Below are 20886 nucleotides of genomic sequence, written 5' to 3'. Positions count from 1 at the left end.
AATGAAAGTCCTTCAGACCTGTTTTCAGTCCCCTTTGAAACTTTAAATTTTTTTTTTGTTGCTGTTGTTCTCAGGGTCTGTAGGCAGTAGCCATTTTTCTAAGGAGGAATGGGATATGTAAAGGAGAAAAGTTGGACTTGCTGTGTAAAGAAGGCCCAACTTGTTCATCTTGCGTCTTCTAACTAAAAGCCACAACATTTTCACTTGGTATTTTTTCTGGAGATCTCAGAAGAGATCAAAGATCTGATAATAATTTTCTTAGCCCTCAGTTGAAGGGAAATTGTGTTGATTTTCTTTTGAAGGAGAGCTTTTCCTCCTAAAAGGGTCATATTCTCTCCTGACCTAGGTCTTTTAGATTTTGATGAAATATTAAAGTAGAAAATGAGGCCTTTGGTTTTTGCACATATTTAACAAACAGTGTGCCCTCAGCAGGCCCAGACTGCTGGCCATGGCAGTTTAAATAGCTCTGCTGCCACCAGGTCTCTTGTCCCACGAGGGCTTTTTCACCAAAAGCGGAGAGCGTGGGGGACGATGACATTTCACGTATCTCAGAGCCAGCGCTGGCAGCCTCTGCTCCCCGTCACTGCTGCTCTCCCCGCTGCATCCCCTCCCTCGTGCTGGAGCGATGCTGGTGCGGCCGCACAGCAGAGGGGACCAGGAACCGCTCTGCGCCGCAAATAGCCCATGCGGGTCGCGGAGGAATTTTTATTCAGGATTTGTTTCCCCTGCCTGGATCGCTGGAGGACAGGCTGACATTCATGCCAGCGCCACTGTGGGGATGAAGGAGAGGGGAGAAATGAGCTGTCACTTTAGCATCACCGACACACAAAAAAATATGCATCAAAATGAAGCTTGGCACCGTCTATATGGTTAAAGCGAAGCATGTGGCCAAGTATTTGCAGAATCTGGCTTTTCTTTATACAGTAACAAAATATTGTGCAGGGTTTGTTTTTTTTTTCTTTACCAGTCACCTTCCATGAAAAACTCCATCTGCTAAACACCACCTACTGCGGTTTATAGCTCTGCAAAGTAAACTTGTGCATGGGCTTTGTGAAACAAAATGCCCACTCGGTGTTGGAGCTGTTTGAAATGAAGCTCACAGCAAATGGACGCTAATGTTACAAAAAAAAAAGAGAAAAAAACCCAAGCCCCACTGTGGAGGAAACTGGATGATGAGTTTCTTAATGGTGTATTGAACACTCGGAGCTGCTCAACAGGAAAAAAGTTAGACAATTAAGGCTTTTATGACAGTATCTTCCCTTTAATTTTGGCCTGCTTAATTGGGTAATCCAATTGATCAGAAAGTCCTAGGGAACCGAGTTAAACCTAATGACACTTAATGACATTGGCGCTAGCGTAATGAGGGTGGTAATTACACAAAAGTTGGCTGCCTGTGGATGCCTTGGTCACGCTTGTGTCTCCATCTTCCAGTCTCAAGCTGATTCTGCCTGTTCCTCTGAAAACTCTGTCACATCCTTCTATAGCACATATATATATGTGTGTGTGTGTATACATATATATATATGTACACACACACCAGTATATACTGGATCGGCATCACTGACTTTCAGATTTGCGGCTTGCAGCTTCCACCGCAGCAATTTGGGGGTGTGGGAGACTGCCCCGTTCCTGGCCCTGAGGCTGCTCTGCTCAACCCCCTTGGCTCACCCAGGAGGACGGGCTCCACAGGGCTCCCTTAGCGTTCCTGCTCAAAAAGGCAGCCGCTCTACACGGGGGTCGCAGGCCTGGGGGACAGAAGGCAGGCAGCCGGCCCTGCGCCCCGGGAGGACGTGAAGCACGGGGAAGCGGGTGCCTTGTCTCAGGGAGCCCCCGTGCTCCTCCGGGAGCTGCCACTGGAGAGCAGAGAAGCCGGGACCCCCCCCCCCCCCCCCCGCCCCGGGCAGCTCCAGCTCCGGGACCCCCTGCCCGCCGCGGCAGCGCCAGCCGCGCCCCCACGCGCCCCGCGAAACCCCGCCCCGCCCCGGCGGCACGCCCCGCCCCCTCAGCGGCACGCCCCTCCCCTCAATGTCCGGCCCCGCCCCCTCCCCGCGGGGGCGTGGCCCTCCGCGTCCCCGCCCCGGAGCCGCCCCCCGCCGGCGGCCGGTGCGGCGCGGGGGGTGCGGCGCGGCTCGGCTCGGCGCGGCTCGGCTCGGCTCGGCGCCGTGCGGGCGGGGGGCCGCGGCCATGGTGGAGCGCGCAGACGAGGCGCCGCTGCTCTTCTGGGCCGAGGGCCCCGCCGTGTCGGCGCCACCGCCCGCGGCCGAGGCGGGCGGCGGCGGGCGGCGGCTCGGCGGCGGCTGGAGCGCGGCTCCGTGGGCCGGCGCGGGGCCGGCGGAGGCGGCGGGGCCGGCGCGGGCGGAGGCGGAGGAGGACCAGATCGTGGCCGTCTTCGTGGTCACCTTCGACCCCCGCACGGGTGAGGGGCGCCGGGGGCGGGCGGGCCGGGGCGCGGGGGGCCGGGCCGGGGCCTGCAGCGGCCGGGCCTGGGGCTCCCGGTGCCGCCGGCGTACGATGGATGCTGGCCGGGGCCGGGTGCGGGTCCCGCGCAGCGCCCGCGGGTTGCGTCCCTCCTCCGCGGGGACCGCTGCCCCGCCGCGTGTGAGGGCAGTGTCGCCGGACCCCAGCGGAGAGCGGCCTGCGGGAGCCGGGCTGCCCTGTGCCCCCACGGGAGCTTCACGGCACGGCTGCCGGTCCTCCGTGCCCCGGCCGGCCTCCCGAGGAGCGCCGTGCGCCAGCGGACCGGGGGCCGCGGGGCTTTGCTGAAAACGGAGTATAAGGGGGATTGCATTTGCTCTCCATTCTGCCGAGAAGAACTTCTGACGGGAGCAAGGCGCCGGTGCTGGTGCCGCTCCGAGGAGAGCCGGTGACCCGGGCAGGGACGGGCATAGCTCTACTCCACAGCGGGACACGGGACAGGGATTCTGGGGACGGCTCTGAGGCACCCCCTGCACCCCGCACAGCGTCCAGGCCTCGGGCAGAGCCTCTGCCCAGCGCTGCCTGGGGAACACCAACCTGTTAGCAGCATCTCGAGAGCGTCCTTCGGTCTCCGTGGCGCGGCGTAGACCTGCCTGCAGCTATCGGCGATGGATGGCGGTTATGGCAGGCGTAAATCGGGCAGGCACGCGGGGCATGATCCCCAGCAGCAGCAGCTTGGCTGTGTGTTTCTTGGTGACCTGTGCGTTTAGAGGCTGGCCTCTGGTGGGATCTCTGAGACTCTTGGAGCTTTGAAGTGGAGTGCTGCGATCCAGGAGGGCAGAGGAGAGGGGCAAGGGAGTGTATTTTCCACCTTTCACTGCCACATCCATCTCCCTCAGCACTGACGGACTTTGGTGTTGTATCACTTCTTTTACTGACAGAGGTTATTCATTAAGTCTGCAAATCAGTATTTCAGAAAACATCTTAACTTTGTTTTCTTAGTCTCGCTGCTCTAGCGGTATCTATGAAACAGGATGTTATGACAGAAGGTTAGCACCCGCCTTGTATCTGTTAATGCAGGTACTGTGCTTAGGGGTCTGATCTTCTGAGACAGATTGTTGGGTCTTTTGGCTGCCTGGAGCCAACTGGGGGTGCAAAGACAAGAGTGGGGCATAGCTGAAAGTCTTGGTACGATCAGAAAGTTTAGGAAGTAGCTTGGGAGATGCGGGAGCCCATTTGCATCCAGATCTGGGAGCGAGCTCCTCTCTCCTCTGTAGACAGACACTTTCTTAGCAAATCCATAGCAAAATTACTAGAGATAGGCAAGAGCTCTGTAAAGCATGGTGGGGTTCTTCAGTGGAAGGGGGAGGTAACTGAGCATGACATCATGCTCACAAGAGGGCCCTGATAGTGAAGACTGAATCCTGGTCTTGAACTGAAAATCCCAAGGAAGTAGTGAAGAGAACGGAGGCCCAAGTGTGTCAGAAATGCACACCGCCAGACTGCGTGGCCGCCATGTCCTGAAACACCAGAGGGCTTTCGAGAAGTTACCCGTTTCATACTGCACCAGAGAGAGGTGTCTTCAGTCTAGAGGTCAGAGGCTCTTGACTCATCAAAATCCAAAATGAGATTGGATGTCATCTTTCCAACAGGAGTTGGAAAGGGGAGGTGTTTCTCATAAGTATCCAAAACATGCAAGAGTCCGGATGACTGCAGCAACAGCAGCTTGTCTTTCAATCTGAGAGCATATGCGTTCTACGAAATGGTGAGATTTTCTTAGTTGGCAGAAAGCTGAGCTTTCTCAGGAGTTTGTCTGAACCAGCTGTTGCTTTGAGTGAAGTCCAGGGAAAGTTGGGAAACAGCTCTTCTCACATCTGATGTGCAGTTAATGCTGGGTGTCATCAGCCTTGGAGTAGTCTGTCAAGTCCAGGAAGATTCAGCCTCCCACTGCTGCTCAGCACTGATGCTGAATGTAAGGAGAACGATAGGACTGTGAGGAACACATCAACAAATGTCAGCTTCACAGGTGGAGGGCAAAGTGCCCTATAGAGGATGTGGACTCAGAATAAAGATCGTGAAGCTGCAGTGGTGTGAACTTGCTAGGGTCAGAAAGAGGATATGGGAATTCCTGGGTCAACCACATCACATGGTGTGAAGGACTTCTGTAATGTTCATAAGGGTGTCTGGTCCTTGTGTGTGACTTAAAGGAGATCACCCACTCAGTGTCTGAGCTGGAAACCTGCTTGATCCTGTCCAGGAAAAGCACAGCAGACCTCCTTTGGTAGCTTGCTCAGGCATGTGAAAGGCAGAATTTCTGGTGGTGGCTGGGCAGCTAGTTATGCCAAGTAATGTCTCCTCAAATACAGGTGAGCAGTTGGGTGAGAGGTGTTTTACTGTAGAAGGATGAGGTGGTTACTATGCTAATAAAGAACATAACAGCTTTCTTCCTAAATTTAGAAGGGCTTGAAGCAGGCAAGCTCAGTGTTGCACGTGATGAGTTCACTAAGGTAGGTTATGGGGTTGCCAGGCCACTGTTACAGTTCCGGTGTCCCTGAGACTCTGTCGATACTCGTGTGAGTGGCCAAACATAAGAGCCAGATGCAGCTTCTAAATCAGTGGTGCTCTCCCCACCTCCAGCATGGTGAACCTTGTGGCACTTGAGAAGGAGCTCTTCTCACTGCTATTACAAAGATGGCTCTTGCACTAGTACAGAAAGTGAACTGTAAATTACGTGCAGCATGGTGGCAGCCTGGGAGCCAACCGTGCCATCTTCCTGCCCTTTGTCAGTCCCCTCCTTCAGGGAGTGACCGATTGGGAATGTTTTGACACCTCAAAAAGTGTGAGCATGGGGTCTGTGCGAACACTGCCCCTTAAAGAGCACAGTCACAAGGGGCTTTAACGAGGCTGCTGAATTTCCTAGTGCAGGTGTTCCCTTGGGTGGGTAGTAACAGAAGACCCAAGACTGTCTTGGGCAGCAATGGGGATACATCTGGTAGGTGTGACCTACTTGGCATCAGGCTCAAGCACGTGTGCTTTCTGCGACTCATACTTGTTTGGGTAAAGCAAGTGAAAAAAAATAGAACAATAAATTTTGCTTTGGGAGGGAGATAAAAAAAGATGAAGCAAAGTCCATGGCCACATCAACTCTGTCAGATCAGCATAGTCGAAAAGAGGCTGAACCTTCTTAGCCCTTTTTCTGTGATGGAAATGATGATAGTCAACCTCGTGGAGGTCCCACAGAGTCTGTTGGCTTAAAGGGTGAGGTGAGTAGCGGAGGGAGATGAGGAGAGAAGAAATCTGTTTTGCACCAGTGAACATACAAATATTCTGTTTTTCTGTCCCGCATTTCTTCCATGCAGGAAACTGAGCCAGTGTGACGGCAAGGTCACACTTCGTGCTTCTTGTGTCCTGGCACAACATGGTAGCATTGCATAGCTGGGGACCCTCAAGATCTTGGGAAACATCTAGTGGTGAGGAGGGCCAGGTGATGACCACCAAATGCTAGTGCCGTCCTCATTTCTGTAAGGATGTGAAAATCCAGGGGAGAGAAAATACAAGAGCAAGAGGAAGAACATCCTTAACTTTGCACACCAGAAACTGAGAGTGCTGGTTCTGACCTGGCCTGGAGCTGGGAGATAGCTCTCAAGAGATCTCCAGATCTGCAGATTTGACTCTCAGCAAAACCACTTGCTTGCACTCTAACACTGAGCGACTCTCACTTGGAAAGTTCCCTGTGCGCACGAGAGCTGCTTTCTGCGCAGGGAAGGGCAGTGCTTCCTGTTTTTCTACAACATTGCTCTCTCCTCCCTCCTCCGGTTTCTTGGGCAGGCTGGCAGTCGCTATCGCGTCTGGGTGAAGTCTCTCCTTTGTTTGCTCTACTGTTTTGCCAGACTGACTTTCTTAATTTTTTTTTATCTCTGCGTTTGTTCTCCGACTGCCACGTCGCCTGTACGTTCATAGGGCAAGGTGGCGTGAGGAGCTGCCAAGAGCGCAGGTGTGGGTTGCTTGTGACAGATCCCAGAAAAAAAAAAATAGCTGCGTGATATGCGAGTTGGTTTTGTGGTTACACGTAGGGTAAGGATCTGTTTCAAGGCATCTTTTCCTTATTTACTGCTGCAGAACAGATGTTGTTTGGGCCATGTCCACTTCAACACCTCTGTAGTGGATATTATACCTGACAGTAGTGTTTGTGACTAAACTGAACAAAGTCAAACAGTTTCCTTTGCTCAATGGTGCTCTTGCATATTGATCTATTAATCTATAGGTGATGACCAGTAAGCGATTCTCTACGATGCAAGACTTAAAATCAGATCTGGCCTTAACCACTATTTTGTGGTTAAGAGGCAAGTCTTAAGAGTTGACTTCCTCACTCTTCCTTCCACCAAAAGGAAGCATGGGGGTCTGCAAACAGGATGTGTGGGAGTGACCTCTGGGTCCAGCCCATGACTGGTAGAGAGGAAACCACACTAAGCTGGGTTATCTGTATCAGAACCAGGAATATTGTTGAATTTAAACAAAAAAGGAAGCTTATCTCTATAAATGCTTCATAGCATGAACCGTGGTATGAGTGTAGTTTAGCAGTCATCAATTAGATACTGGTTTTTACAGTAGTTTGAGTTTTTGGATGCTGTAGACAAGAACCCTCAGTAACTCAGGTGATGCCTGCGACAGGAGGAAGCCAACAGGGCTGGAAGACCTAATGCTTTTGCAAGATTTAGGTGTGTTCTACAAATGTAAATGGGGTAATGAATAGATAAACTTCCACCAAACAGTACCTAAAATATGTCTCTGCTGGCCCACTACACCCACAAAGACCCTCTGCGGAGAGATGCTGACACTCACGTTCCTGTTTTACGTATTGAGCCAAATACAAGACCAGTATTGGGTCTTGTGCCTTTAAAAAGAAGACCAAACACACACACAAAAACCCCAAACAACAAAAGCCAACATCTATATATAATATGCAAAACCTACAGGGGACCAAGCAGGCTGACATGATGTCACTGGCTTTCTCTGCCAGCCTTTCACACGCCTCAGAGGCGAAGATGCTTTACAGCAGAGCTCTGTGGTTTCGTGTGTGATTGCACAGGGCTGTGCTTGGGATCACGAGGCTGATGCTGCTCCCCAGCCAGCCCGGCTCTGCAGGAGAGGTCTACTTGTGGACTAGAAGTGGTTAGTGGGCTGCAAAACCTCTCCTGTTGCCACGCTTAACGCTGTTGTTTTTTTGAAGTCCTTGCCAGGCAGGGTTGGGGGAGGTCTGCTGAATACAGTATCTATGTGAGAAGAAAAATAGCCTATTTAAATGTCAGTAGCTAAGCCCAATTCCTGTGCGAGAGTGCATGCATATGCTTGTGCAGTATGAGTAATGACACAACAGACAGGCTTCAGAAATGAGGCCTCATTTAAATATCTCTAAAAGTCTCAGCTGAGTGTAAGGCCCTTCCAAATGTACACTGTCCATGCAAGCACAGCTGGGATGCGTACCCCAAAGGGCAGTGGAAGGACTGTACCAGTGGAAAGCACCGTCAAGGTGCATCTGCCATTGCATTATACTGAAGAATATTTGTTTGCTTTGTTGTTAAAACGAAGTCGCATTACTTCAAATGCTGTTGCTATGGGCAGGCTGACGGAGAACAGGAACTCAGTGGGTAAACCTGGAGCACATCTCGGTGCAGTGGGAGCATCCAGATGAGCGGGTTAGGCTCTGAAGTGCTGGCATGGGAAAGCCTGAGAAGCCCCCCTTTTTTGTCCGTGGTAGACTTGCCAGCGGCAAGGACTTCATCAGCTTTAGGGACTTCTTGTGACTTCTCTGATATCATCTGAGATGATATCAGATGTTCCAGGATCAGGCTCCTCTGGTGGCCTTTTCCACTGAACAACTGCATGCTTTCTGGCTGGGCTGGGAGGTGACAGATGTTTGCTAATCTTGATCTAGCTTGTAATTTATGTGCGGTTTTGGTTGGTTATTCTAGCATGCACAAACATGTTGCAGCATTTGGATCACCTCAGCCTCCGTATAAAGCTTCAGCTAACTCCTCCTATCCTAAACTAAACATGAGACATTCCAGGGAGAAGTAGTGATGATTGGGATGCTGGCTTAGGGGTTCTTGTTTGACCAGCCCTGCCAAGCATGGCCGAAGGAGGATGTTGATGATCCTATGAGCTATCACAGAGACTCAGCCTAAAGAGCAGCAGTCTATACCTGGGGTTCTTTCTATAGCGGTTACTCATGTTGACAGCCTGAATGGAACAGCATTAATACCATAGCTCATCCACTGTCAGGTAGAATTGTAGCTGCTCTGTGATTAACCATATAAAGGATAAACCCACAAAATAGCACTAGCTTCAGAAACAGCTCCAGAAGTTCTGCAATATCTGGGTGTTGTAATGTTTGTAATGGCTGCAACAAGTAATGGTTGCAAGAGATGTGTGGAGTATAGTATGTCAGCTACTGTCTGTGACCGTTTAGGAGTTCAGGAGTTGCATTAGTGCACTGTTACTGGCATCCCAGTGATGTAAAAGCAACAACTTGCTGTTGCTGGTGTTTGCCCTTTAGAAGCGAGTACTGTCTCCAAGTTTACCCAAAGAAATTTGCTTCTCTGCAGGCAACATGGTGGAGTGGTGTTTACCCCAAGATATTGATTTGGAAGGTGTGGAATTCAAATCCATGGCAAGCGGGTCCCACAAAATCCAGTCAGATTTCATGTGAGTATGTCTGAGCTATATTACTTCTTTCTCTTAGCTATACATCTACACCACCATCCCTTAATTCAGAACATGCAAGAAAAATACCATCTATGAAGTTAAGTTCCTGCATAAACATGCTGCTAAACTGTATCTAGTTGAGCCAAAGGTACTCTTCAGATACTCTCAACATGATCTGAAGTACCAGCTAGCTGTGTGGGATCTGCTGTATGACAGCTTTGGCTGAGGAGGTCAACTGGTGAATGGGGCAGGCTGGCTTCTCAGTGGTGTGCAAATTTTAATACGTATTGGGCAAATCACACTGCGCTGCCACTATTGGGGCTGTCAGCAGAGGCCTAGGGTGAAGGGGAAAGAATGGCAGAACTGAAGTGGGAAGGATTTTGCAGGAACTGGACTTACAAAAAGGTTCTTAATTCTGCCAGTGCTTTTGGATCCTTTAAATGTTGTAATAAATAGTCCTTGCTCACTTTCTTCTTTGGAAAGGACTATTTATTTGGAAGGACTGTTCATTTTGTAATAAATAGTCCTTCTCACTTTCTTCACCTAGCTCCTTCCTTCAGTAGAAAGACATAAGCTAGGAATTTTCTGTGTTCCCATCCTTTTAGTAACCCGGTGTTGCAATGCAGCAATGTTTTGCAATGAATTGCAGTGTCACAATTCCTTTTGGTCAGGAATAACAGTTACTTTCTCAAAGGCACCTGAACTGAACCCTTGCACTAAGCTAGACTATGCTTCAACGTGCTGGCACCCAAAATTTGACTAGGTAGCTAGACTATACTCACAACTTCATGCAGCGCAGGCTCTTCTTCCTTGGGAGAAAGGCACTGCATTGATTGGGTTCTGCATCCTCTGTTAGTCTGCCTTTCAAGTTCTTTCCCTACCTGTGTTCCTTACTAGCCTGTGACACGGCTGGTAGGGGCTTTAGTGGAAGAGGCACTGGGAACTCTTCCCTTAAATGTCCTGTCGTGTTCCTGAGAAGGCTAGGACACCTGAAGACTGCCCGCAGCCCTGCAGATAGCAGGGTGGGATTTCAGGGGTTTCCCTAAAGAAGGAACTGTGTTCCCAAATTAGTATTTTTAGTGGTCAGTTACCTTTATTTCTTCTCCTTCCCTCTTTTTAACATTAACCTTTCTGTCAAATGTTTGTCCCCAGTTATTTCCGGAAAGGGCTCTGTTTTGGCCTGGCCTGCTTTGCTAACATGCCTGTGGAGAGTGAGTTAGAGCGTGGTGCCCGCATGAAGTCCGTGGGGATTCTCTCCCCTTCCTACACCCTGCTGTATAGGTACATGCACTTCCTGGAGAACCAGGTCAGGTAAGTTCCCTTGGGAATGGGACTGGCCACTCCTCGCCTGGGAGAGGTAACATTGCCTCGATGGAGAGCCATTTTAGGTGTGAGTAAGAATTTGGCTACAATGCTGAGCTATGATTTCCTTGAATGACTGCTTCTCCAGAAAGAGTTACAGGTTCACAATGGGAAGGAAAGAAGGAACTGATTAACAGCGGTCTGCTAACAGGCTAGTCAGATCCTATCCAAACCCTACTTACTTTGTGGGGATGTAAGTGTCAAGGGGAGAGTTGAGAGGACAAAAAGTTCCCCTTTTCTCGTTCTGAAAATCATTTTACTAAGGGCTCACAAAAGGCTTCTAAACCTACGATGGTGATCCTGGCTAGGTGTGTGCCTCAGCTGTGTTGAGTGGGCCTGGCAGGCAAAATGATGATGGTAGAAGGGAAAGCTGTTCCTACCTGAGCATATTTTAAAACAGGATCAGTCCTATGCGTACATCAGCTTGCTGTCTGCTTCAGTCTTGCCTGTATTCTCTGGCTGCACTGAAAGCTGGTGTTACTCCTGACGCTTCGGCTGCCCTCCTGGATAAGTCTGTGCAACTGAGGTACCCAGGGCTCCTTTGCTAGCTGGGAAGGCAGACATTGGCTGGGGGCAAGGCACTAAGTAAGTCTGGAGACATTACATTACATCTCCCCTTTTTTCCTTTCTTTTCCAGACACCAGCTGGAGATGCCAGGGCACTACTCCCATCTAGAGGCATTCTATGATGACAAGAAAGGAGTACTCCCTGATAGCAAGGGCACCCCCGCCTCTCAGCAGCCTGTCCACTGGCTGCCGTCCATCCACAGATACATGTACCCAGAGATGAAGGTGAGGCAGGTGCTCTGAGGCTTGCAGGAATGTGCAGTGTGCTGCTGCTCCTTGCTGGTGTCTCATACTTCTTTATATAAGCAGTCACTCCAGTGCTTTGTAGGCTGCTTTTAGATAAGATTTTATTACTTGGGCTGTTACAAGCTGCAGTTCTGTGTCACTGCTGTGTGCTGGTCTTGCTCCCACATTTAGACTTAGCATCTGTGCATGTGTCCCTGTTTCACCTCTGAGCTGTTTTCTTCCCTTTCCCTCCACCTGCAGATCACACACCCTGCTGGCTGTATGTCTCAGTTCATCAAATTCTTCGGTGAGCAGATCCTTGTCCTCTGGAAGTTTGCCCTGCTGCGCAAGCGCATATTGATATTTTCACCGCCCCCAGTTGGAGTTGTCTGCTATAGAGGTATGTTTCCAGGGACACCGCAGAGCTCTGATCTAGTAGGCTGAAGCACTGCAGAAATGCCTGTGGGAACTGAGGGGATAGGCATCGTGCAGGTCTTTAAAATGCATCACAGCCATTCCTTGTGAAGATACCGTTCAGCCTGCATTTACCCATTTCCTACAAAATGCTTTTCTTCAGGCCTTTTGGGTAGGGACATACCTGCCACTGTCAAATACAGTTCCTGTCAACACAGGAAAATAAGAGTGCTGAGTGAATTTGTGGAATCTAGAACATGGGATTCCTATGGGAGAACTGATTATTTCCTGTCCAAAACAGGACGTCCCCACTTGAGAAGTTCTGGTGTTCAGGGGCATTTCAAAGTTCTTACCATTGTTTTCATAGAAGTGTGCGGGAGAACTGGGTAAGTGGGGTTCAGAATGCCCTGGGAGGGAGTACCGAAAGCATCTCAGGATGTACTTCTCTTGTCCGCAGTGTATTGCTGCTGTTGTCTTGCCAATGTTTCTCTACCTGGTCTTGGAGGAACTGTCCCAGAGTCCAAACCATTCTTCTATGTGAATGTGGCAGACATAGAAATGCTGGAGACAGAAGTATCATATGTGGCCTGTAAGTATGATGGATTAGGCGTGATGTTTTTAACTTCAGGCTGCAAAATGTCTTGAGACACCAGGCTGTGGGATAAAACTGATGAGAAATAGGATGTGCATGGAATAACTAACTACGAAAGCAGGAGAGAACAGTTGGTCTGCTGGGAAAGCAACATGCTGCTCTGAAAATCTTCTCAACCTGATTTTGGCAGGTACAACAGAAAAGATCTTTGAGGAGAAACGGGATCTCTATGATGTCTATGTGGACAACCAGAATGTGAAGACTCATCATGAGCATCTGCAACCACTCCTGAAAATTAACAATGCTGACAAGGAGAAGTACCGACGGCTCAATGACCAGAGGTAATAATAGACATCTGGGTGGTCCTGGTCCTGATAGGAGAGCAATGTGATGTGGGATGAAGAGGACACTGCTCCTTTGTACTTTCCTTCTTGTCTTAGTATTTTCAAAGTTTCCCACCGCTTCAGCTCATCTCTTTGAGATTCTGGTTCCACTGTAGCTGACTGGTATGAAAGCCTCTGGGCACTCTGCACACATACGATTATTCTGCTAGTGAGCTGATGGAGCAGATAGAAGGCAGGAGGAGAAGCAGAGGTTGTGACTCACCATTGGTTCACCACTGATCAGTAGCAGAACTGCGAACAGCCTGCTTTCTAGTCCAGTGCCTTACAAAGACTACCCTGTTGCCTCAGATATCAGGGCAACGGTGTTAATCTGACTTGTCTCCAAGAAATGGATGTGAAGTTTTTAGTTGTAATCCTTGTCTTCTCATAATGCTTTGAGGTTCACTGTAGGTATGTGCATTTAATCCGTCTCCCTTCTCTCAGGCAGATGTTAATGTATTCTCAAGAAGTGGGTGAGGATTGTAGCTCCTGCGAAGAGGACCTTTTCATCTTGTGAGTGGCTACCTCTAATACTTTGTTGGTCACTGTTAGGTTTAGGGAGCCTCTTTCACTGATTTCATGTTGCACTGTATGGCATATTATGAAACATCATGGTTAATGTAATTCCATAGTCAGCTCTCTTCCTCAAGGGATCCAAGAACCAAACTGGCTCTTCCTCTTCAGATCATCTTCCTTTCAATTTGAGAAGCCAAATGCAGCCATATTAGTCTCCGCTGGGGTCTCTTAAGTGCTGGGAGGGAGAAGGAAATTTTAAAAACACAATTAGGAATGCAAGAATCCCCTCCCATTTTTGAAAAAATAAGCACTATAGGACTTTTCATGCCAGAACATTTGGCTCAGAAAAGGACAATATCCGTGGGAAGCAGGCACTGTACCATGCTGGGGGAGGTACAGGGTGGAGATAAGACCTGCATGTGAAGGATTGGCCCATTGATGTGACTGGCTTTGTACTTGGCAAACAGAGGAACCAGAACTGGGTGTAGAGTATGAGGTACAGAATTAGATGAAAACCACACCTCTACCACCTCTGAAGCCCTTCACTGCCTGTTGCTATTGTTCACAGTCTGCAGCAGGTGAGAAGTAATGGGATGAAACTGTGTGAAGGGCTGTCAGGGCAGAGCTCTGATCGTTGAGCTGCACAGACATAGTCAGAGCTCTTTTTGAACTGCCTTGCATATTCCTAGGAAAGCACTAGGTAAGAAGTAGCTCTCACTGCTGTGTTCTGTGCCAGTAATGGAGAATTTATTTACCGTGGCTTACTAGATGGATGACAACACTGTTTCTTCCTTTGCATTATGGGAGCTATAGGTCTGATGTGCCCACTTGATTACCACAAAGTACACATTAGTTGATAACGTGGCTTGCTTCTGAAGAGTGAAATGCCTACCATAAATCAGCCAGACAGAAGCACCACTGTAAATTAGAAGTTACTGCTTTATCTTTGTTTATTCTGGGTCATCCGTAGGGTAGACAGAAAACTACTACAGTATCACCTAAGAAGGTGGGGATCTATGATTAAAGGGGGTTAAATGCAGTTCCGGGGCTCCGCTGCCTGTTTGGTAAATACGCTATCTTTTTTGGGGTCCAATGCCATCATCTTAGCTGACTTTATCCTATAGGTTTTTCATGGAGCAGAACAACCGCATATTTCAGACGCTGATGGAGGTGTCAGCCAGCCAGGACAAGACACTGACAGCTGACCACGCACGAGGCATGGGCCTGGATCCCCAAGGGGATCGAAGTTTCCTTATGGACCTGCTGGAAGTGTATGGCATTGATGTTATGCTAGTCATTGACAACCCCTGCTGCACTTAAACCAAGGGCAAGAGAGATGGGGAGCAAAGATCACTTTTTAAAGACTACCAGACATTGCTTAGGAAGATCACTGGAACTCACCACAGCCACTGGACGGATCTAATTTTATTTAATAACTTTATATGGAGAGTATTTATAATTTTAAAACAAAATGTGATTTTATTTTCTCCCTCTCAACTTCCCAGTGAGTACCTGCTCCAGGTTTTTTGTTTGGTTGTTTTTTTTGTTTTGTTTAGATAGGACCAGTGGCACGTTTGCACCAGTCCTCACTGTTGCCAGTGATGGCTAGGTTTTGGCCTAGCCTGGATGCCTGAGGGGTGAAGACTTCAGGAAAGCACTTTGTCTGATGGGGACCAATGTGAAACGCTGTAGCTGAGCTCTCAAGAGTTGACTGGAAAACCCTCCTTTCGTCCTCTCTTCCACTTGGGGACTGAAGAGAGCTTCAGCACAGGCTGTTAGTGGCCCAGTCTCATAAAACATCTCCTGTCCTACCATGTTTATTGGTGGGGACAGTTAAACCAATGATAAAAAAAGAGGACTCCTCAAAACACCCCTCACCCAACTTTTAGCAGCTGAGTTGGAATAAAGCCACTCTTCCTCGTCAATGGCAGAAGCAAGTTTGGGATAAGGGGGTGCTACAGGATCTTATGACTTTGCTTACTGGAGTGGCACGGTTTCACTTCCAGCATTTGAGGTGGTATAAACTGGCAAAGACTATACCTACCTATCTCATAGCTGGAGAAGAGCACTGTCTCAATCCCTCCTACCACTTCCTCTGGTTTTCAGTTGTATCACATGTGCTGCTTTGGTTTAAAATCTTCAAACCAGCAAGATGGTCTCCCATTTAACAGGGACCAACATCACTGAGCCACCTTGCAGTCACTATCTTCTCCAGCCTCAGCTCAGATGGTGCTGGGCCGGGACTGGGTTGAATAAGTATGCTTTAACTCATGTCACTAGCCCTTCCTTTGTAGCAGATGCTACTTGTCACTCCTTTGCTTTAACATTGTCTGCTGATCCTCCTTTTGTCAAGCAGCCTTCAGCACTGCCTGCCGCTGTCCTTGGCTTTCAGTGTGAGACAGAGAGCAGTGTGTGACCTTTCAGCTGGAATGGCTTTGCAGTTTGCAGGTAGTTCCCTTGGAGTTTTGGCGTTCTTAACTGGCTCAGCTACTAGAAGCAATATCTAACAGCAAGCCTTTTTTTTCCTGGGCAGAGAAGCCGTAGAACCAGATAAACAGTGTTTCTTATTCTTGTGCTGTGGAAAGAATTAGATTCAGTTCATGCAGGACCAGTGGTTACCTCCAGGAAGACTATCCCGGTAAAGAGTAATCCCTTTGCCCTGTGAAATCCAGGAAGGTTATTGTGGGTTCTAGGTGTGACATACTGCTTTGCCCAAAATCCCGCAGCCAGTAGTTGCATCAGCTTTAAGCTAACTGTTCTTCCTGAACTGTGGCTATAGCTAATTAGCTGCTGCTTCTACCATAACAGACTTGAGCACCCTTGGAGCCTTTCTGCAGTTTGTAGAAATGCAAACTGTAGCTGATGTATCCATTTATCCTAGCATTTTATAGGATGAGACAGAGCCTGAACCATCAAAGTCTCACCCGCTAATTCTTTTTAAAGCAGGTGAAGCAAATGTTCTCCAAGTAGACCCTCTGTGGATTGTCTCCCTCTGGAAGGAAGGAAGCTGGCATGTCCTGTTTTTCCTTGAAGGCTATCTGCAGCAAAGGGGTAGTTTTGCTTGTTGTGGATTCAGAGGTTTTAGTGAGGTGTGGGATCAGGGGCCTCACAAGGCTTATTGCACAGTTCATGGGTATGAGCTTCAGCATATTATGTTACTGTGATCTGCCTGTCTCTGAGCAGTCGCTCCCTTGCCTGCTTTTTCAGGGCTTTGGATGTTTTTGTACAGGAGAAAACATGTGCTGCTTGTATTGCTAGTTGCTCAAAACTGTAACTTAATCATCCTTAGAAGGTTGGGGGAAAAAAATGGAGAAAGAGGAAAAAAACAGAGCTGAATATAATTTAATGGAAAGAACAGTCTTTTCTTTAGGAAAAGGCTTTGTTTTTTAAATTGACACCTCTAGTATAAAACTGGACCACAATCTCCATGCTTTTTTCTAACTTCCACTTCAGTTTTAACATGTTGTCTGCAGTGAAGATCCCTGAGGAAGTATAGCTGGCACTGTATTGCTGTCACTTAACTTCCTTCAGATATAAAAAAAGGAACTGAAACTAGTCTCTAGCAATTCTTCCTCTCACTTTCTTGAAGGTTTGCTACATAGTTTAGCTGTGGTCAGCTGTTAATGGCTTCCTGTTCTCTTCGATGTCAGTAGTTCTTTTGCTGAACTAAATAGAAACAAACCTTTAATTTGTCCTTGAAATTTCACACCCTGCATTAGAGTGCTATGTTCACAAGCTGTCAGAACATCAGGTCTACTAGACAGCACTGCGAGAGCCCACTGAGCAGAACCTCCTGAAATTACTATTTGATGTTTATTAAACCTCTGCTTTCCAGAAATGAGGTCTTCAGTTGCTAGCAGTAGTGTGGGTACAGAAGCATCAAAGCAAGTGGATTACTGCAAAAGTAGCATCCATGCTACATCCCAGCTGGATGGCTACAGCCTATTTTGCTCTTCCTTGTAATTTTGCTTCTCTACAGACTCTCTTGGCAGGTGACTGCTACAAAACAGACTTCTCTAACCCTTCCTTGTTTGATTTGCTGCAAAAGAACTTTCCACCTGCACTCCCCTTTTCTAATAGACATTGCTTTTTGTCACAGGTGGAAAATCCTTGATAAATGGGAACATAATATAAACAAATGGCTACAGCTTGGGCTATGAGGGCTTGTTCAGTAGGCCGTTTTTGTTTGGAAACGACTTCACTGAATCTTATCTTTCCAGGAGATAATGTAATTCAAGGTAAAACAGTTAAGTGCATACATTTAAAATCCCCTCCTTGGCACTTAATAGTTGCTTTTTTGAATGCTAGCAGCTGGGAGACAGTTAGTTGGTGTATTTTGAATTAAGAAGAGGAAGGAAACTGTGGCATAAGGTAGGATATTGCTGATTATGGCAAAAGTCCTCCATTTGAAGTACTTTGCCTTTACAGTGGTGCCTTTAATTTCTCTGGTGTGATGTCTCTGGTCTGTTGCTTGTGATCAGAGCCCAGACTCAACGGTGGTTACAGTAACCACGTATATATTCTGGTAGACACAGTCCGGTATGTTCCTCTCTAACACCCAAGTCATAGCACAACCATTGCAGGTTCTCGGTTGGTACTTGCTTTAAACAGGAGTTTAAACAGGAGAGGAAGAGCTTCATAGTTGCATCTTAACTCAAGTTGCACTAGAAATGTATAATCAAGTAATGAATTATTACTACTCATACTATCTGGATTGGAGGGTAAAGCTTGGGAGAGAAATAAAAGCTAGATTTTCAATTGGAACAAGGGATACCATGCCAGACATTTAAATCATGCAAATGTCTTCTCACCACAAGGTTAGGCCAAGCTGTATAGAGCCAAGTACAACTAAGAACTATAATGGATACTAGGAGAAAGGCATTTTACTGAATTAGAGTTCAGATTTGTCTTAGAGACATGCTAATACCTTCTTTTCTAGCATATATGGCGTAGTTACTCCAATGTATGTTAGAGCTAATGGTCATGTCTGTCACAGGAGATGAGCTCGCCTATCCAGCATCCTTAAGGGTAGAAGAAAGTTCCATCACCTTTTCAAGGGAAAGTAGCTTACCGTACAGCTTATTCTGTAAAGCAGTGCTACTGTAGTACTTCTTCCATTTTAAGAACTGCCAAAGTTAATGGGCAAAAGGCTAGGAGTAACTGTGACCCTCTTGGTGACAGACTATGCAAAGGACAAGCACGCTTTGCTCTGGGAGGGAGAAGGGCAAGAGCACTCTGTCCTAATGCAAAACTCAAGGTACAAAGCATGCAAACGAACCCAAATTCTCTCCTCATAGCTATTACTTCTAAGTTAGTTGCTGTCTCCTTTCCACTCCCCTCCCCCAAGCTAGCGGCCTAGTGATTATGGGAGAAGGCAACACATGTCTTTTGCGAGGGACTAGAATGTACTGACTTAACAGAATGGTATGTCTGTCTAAAAGAGAGGGTACTAAATGCCTATGAACCAGGATCTCAGGTCCTGGTTAATGCAACATGCTATTCAAATGGGAACGCTTAATTGTGGTTAAAATAAACAGGTGCCTTGGGCTGGTCCATCATTAGGTTGTTATCCTTCCTTTTTATTTATGTTACAGTATTTTAAGCCCTTCTAGACTGGACTGTAAGTTGAAGCCAAGATAAGTGTTTTCAGGAGCATGCTACTCCTGCTTCCTGTCTTGGAGTTCATACAAAGTTGTTTGTCTTGCTGTCAGACAGAAACATGAGAACCGAGTCCTTTCCTCAACACTGTAGATAGTGGGCTCAGCCCCTGCTTATTTTATGTAATGTTTTCCTCACACCTCCTCTCTGAACGTTGCAATTCAGAGGTCTAGAACCACTCCATAGTGGAAGACCTCTGAATTGTAGAGGAAGGGGAAAAATGACTTGAATGGTATTTATACAAGCTACTCAGTTTATGCTGATATGAATATTTAAATATCAGCCTGTGTCTCAGATGATCCTTGGTGCTTTAACATCAGAGCAGCATTAAAAATACCAATTCTGGAGGGAGCTCTTGGTTACCCTCAAGCAAGGAATCACATTGCAATGGGAGCTGTGCGTCTGATACTATGGAAGAGAATTAGTCATTTTCCCTGTAAAATGGTACAGATGAACCAGAAGCTAGTTCTTATCATCTCACCCCTTGCAGCAGACTGGTTGGAGTTCTAACAGCTCTGATGTTGTTTGCATCTTGCAGATGTGTGGTTGCTCCCATAGGCCTGTGGCTGTGTAGAGAAACTGCTTACTAAAACATGGGTATTTTTTTAATACAATTAAAGCTTACCTTTTTGAAATGGCTGCTGCCTTGTCTTTCCTGCCACTTGAGCAAAAGCATTGCTAATTTTATTACAGAAGCATCAGCTTGATGAAAAACCACAATTACTGAGAACTGCCCCTGACTCTGAATGAGCCAGTGGCTGCAGAGCAACGTTCCAGGTGTCTCTGTGGCAAGCAAAAAGAGCAGAGCACAGCCAACATGTTCCTTGGAGAGTATCCCAGGGATCCACTGGGCACTATTAATTGCTGCAGATCAGAACACAGACAGCGCAACACAGGCCCTATCACCAGCATAACTATTAAAAAGAACTAGCAGGCTTCTACTCCCCTAGATCTTAGTCAAGAAAGGGATGAGTGCTTGCCCCAAGAGCTTGGGTAATTAGTTTCTGCACACTATAGTCAAGGGAAGGACAGCATTCGGTTTGGTTCCGGCATCACCCAGAAAACCAAGCCTACTTCCCCTTTCAAAGCAATTTTTCCTTTAGCAAGTCTCCAGCAGAGGATGCTGTTGCAGCAGCATGCAGCCAGGATGCAGTCCAACAAAGCTGCTGGAAGTCAGTTCACTAATGTCCTTATTTTGATTACAGCAAAGAATTGACAGATGAACTTAGGCTAGATCACAGCATAATATGGGAATTCTGTACAAACAACAGTAATATCAGAAAAATAAGGATCAAATTTTTTTCTTCCAGTAAGCAAGGCAGAATCATGTGAACTTGTAAGTTATAATAAGAAGGGCAACAGATAACCTTGCCCAAATCAATAATATTTTCTTTCAGCAATTGAAGTGAAGCTATAAACAAAAGCTCAGAAAAGCAACAAAGCTAATTACAGTACTGGGGCTCCAGGGAATGTAGGTTGCGTAAGGAGTGATGAGCACTGTTTACATTAAAGAGAAGAGCAACCAGGGACAATGAATAAAAAAGTTATTTGGATGCCCTTATTTGTGTTATACTACTATAGGAATAAAAGGAATACTTACAAAGACTCATTTTGGCTTGTTAAAGAGTCTCTCCACATGTACTTCATACAGCTTTGGGTCAATGATGACATTTTCCAATTTGCTTCTGTATAACATACCTAAACTTGATCAAAGGAATCTATTTCTACTATATTACTAACTGGAACTCTGTGCTGTTGAATCTGGCAAGATGAAAAAAAATAACATAAATATCTTATTCAGATACATATGGGAATTTTCAGACTTCCTCTGAAGCTTTGTATCACCCATCTCCAAGTTATTTTGTGACAGAGTAGATAACCAACCACCTGCTTTAATGTGGCAATTCCAACATTTCATAGACCTCCTTCACATTACTCCCCCCAAATAAATTTTTCCAAGATCCCAGGTTTTGCGAGATTTATACATGGGTAAAGTAGACCTAAACTCTTAAAACACAAGGACAAGTATGCTTTCATTTTACTTTAATAT

The 20886-nt window shown here is 47.1% G+C and overlaps 1 protein-coding gene across 2 annotated transcripts; it reads left to right on the top strand.

Moving 5' to 3' along the window:
• Positions 1 to 2084: 2084 nt before the first annotated feature.
• DENND11 (DENN domain containing 11) lies at positions 2085 to 20874 on the top strand. 2 transcript variants are annotated; one of them, XM_072872202.1, is made up of 9 exons: positions 2085 to 2416; positions 9021 to 9120; positions 10273 to 10431; positions 11120 to 11273; positions 11535 to 11673; positions 12145 to 12276; positions 12470 to 12620; positions 13107 to 13175; positions 14303 to 20874. In XM_072872202.1, the coding sequence occupies exons 1-9, from the start codon at positions 2185 to 2187 to the stop codon at positions 14496 to 14498; spliced, it is 1332 nt and encodes a 443-aa protein (XP_072728303.1). In that variant the 5' UTR covers positions 2085 to 2184; the 3' UTR covers positions 14499 to 20874. The 2 variants fall into 2 exon arrangements, with proteins under 2 accessions (XP_072728303.1, XP_072728313.1); XM_072872212.1 differs by lacking the exon at positions 12145 to 12276.
• Positions 20875 to 20886: the final 12 nt, after the last annotated feature.

Source organism: Ciconia boyciana, chromosome 1, assembly GCF_034638445.1.
Source record: "Ciconia boyciana chromosome 1, ASM3463844v1, whole genome shotgun sequence".
In the NCBI taxonomy this organism is placed as follows: Eukaryota; Metazoa; Chordata; class Aves; order Ciconiiformes; family Ciconiidae; genus Ciconia; species Ciconia boyciana.
This window is presented reverse-complemented; position numbering and strand designations above follow the sequence as displayed.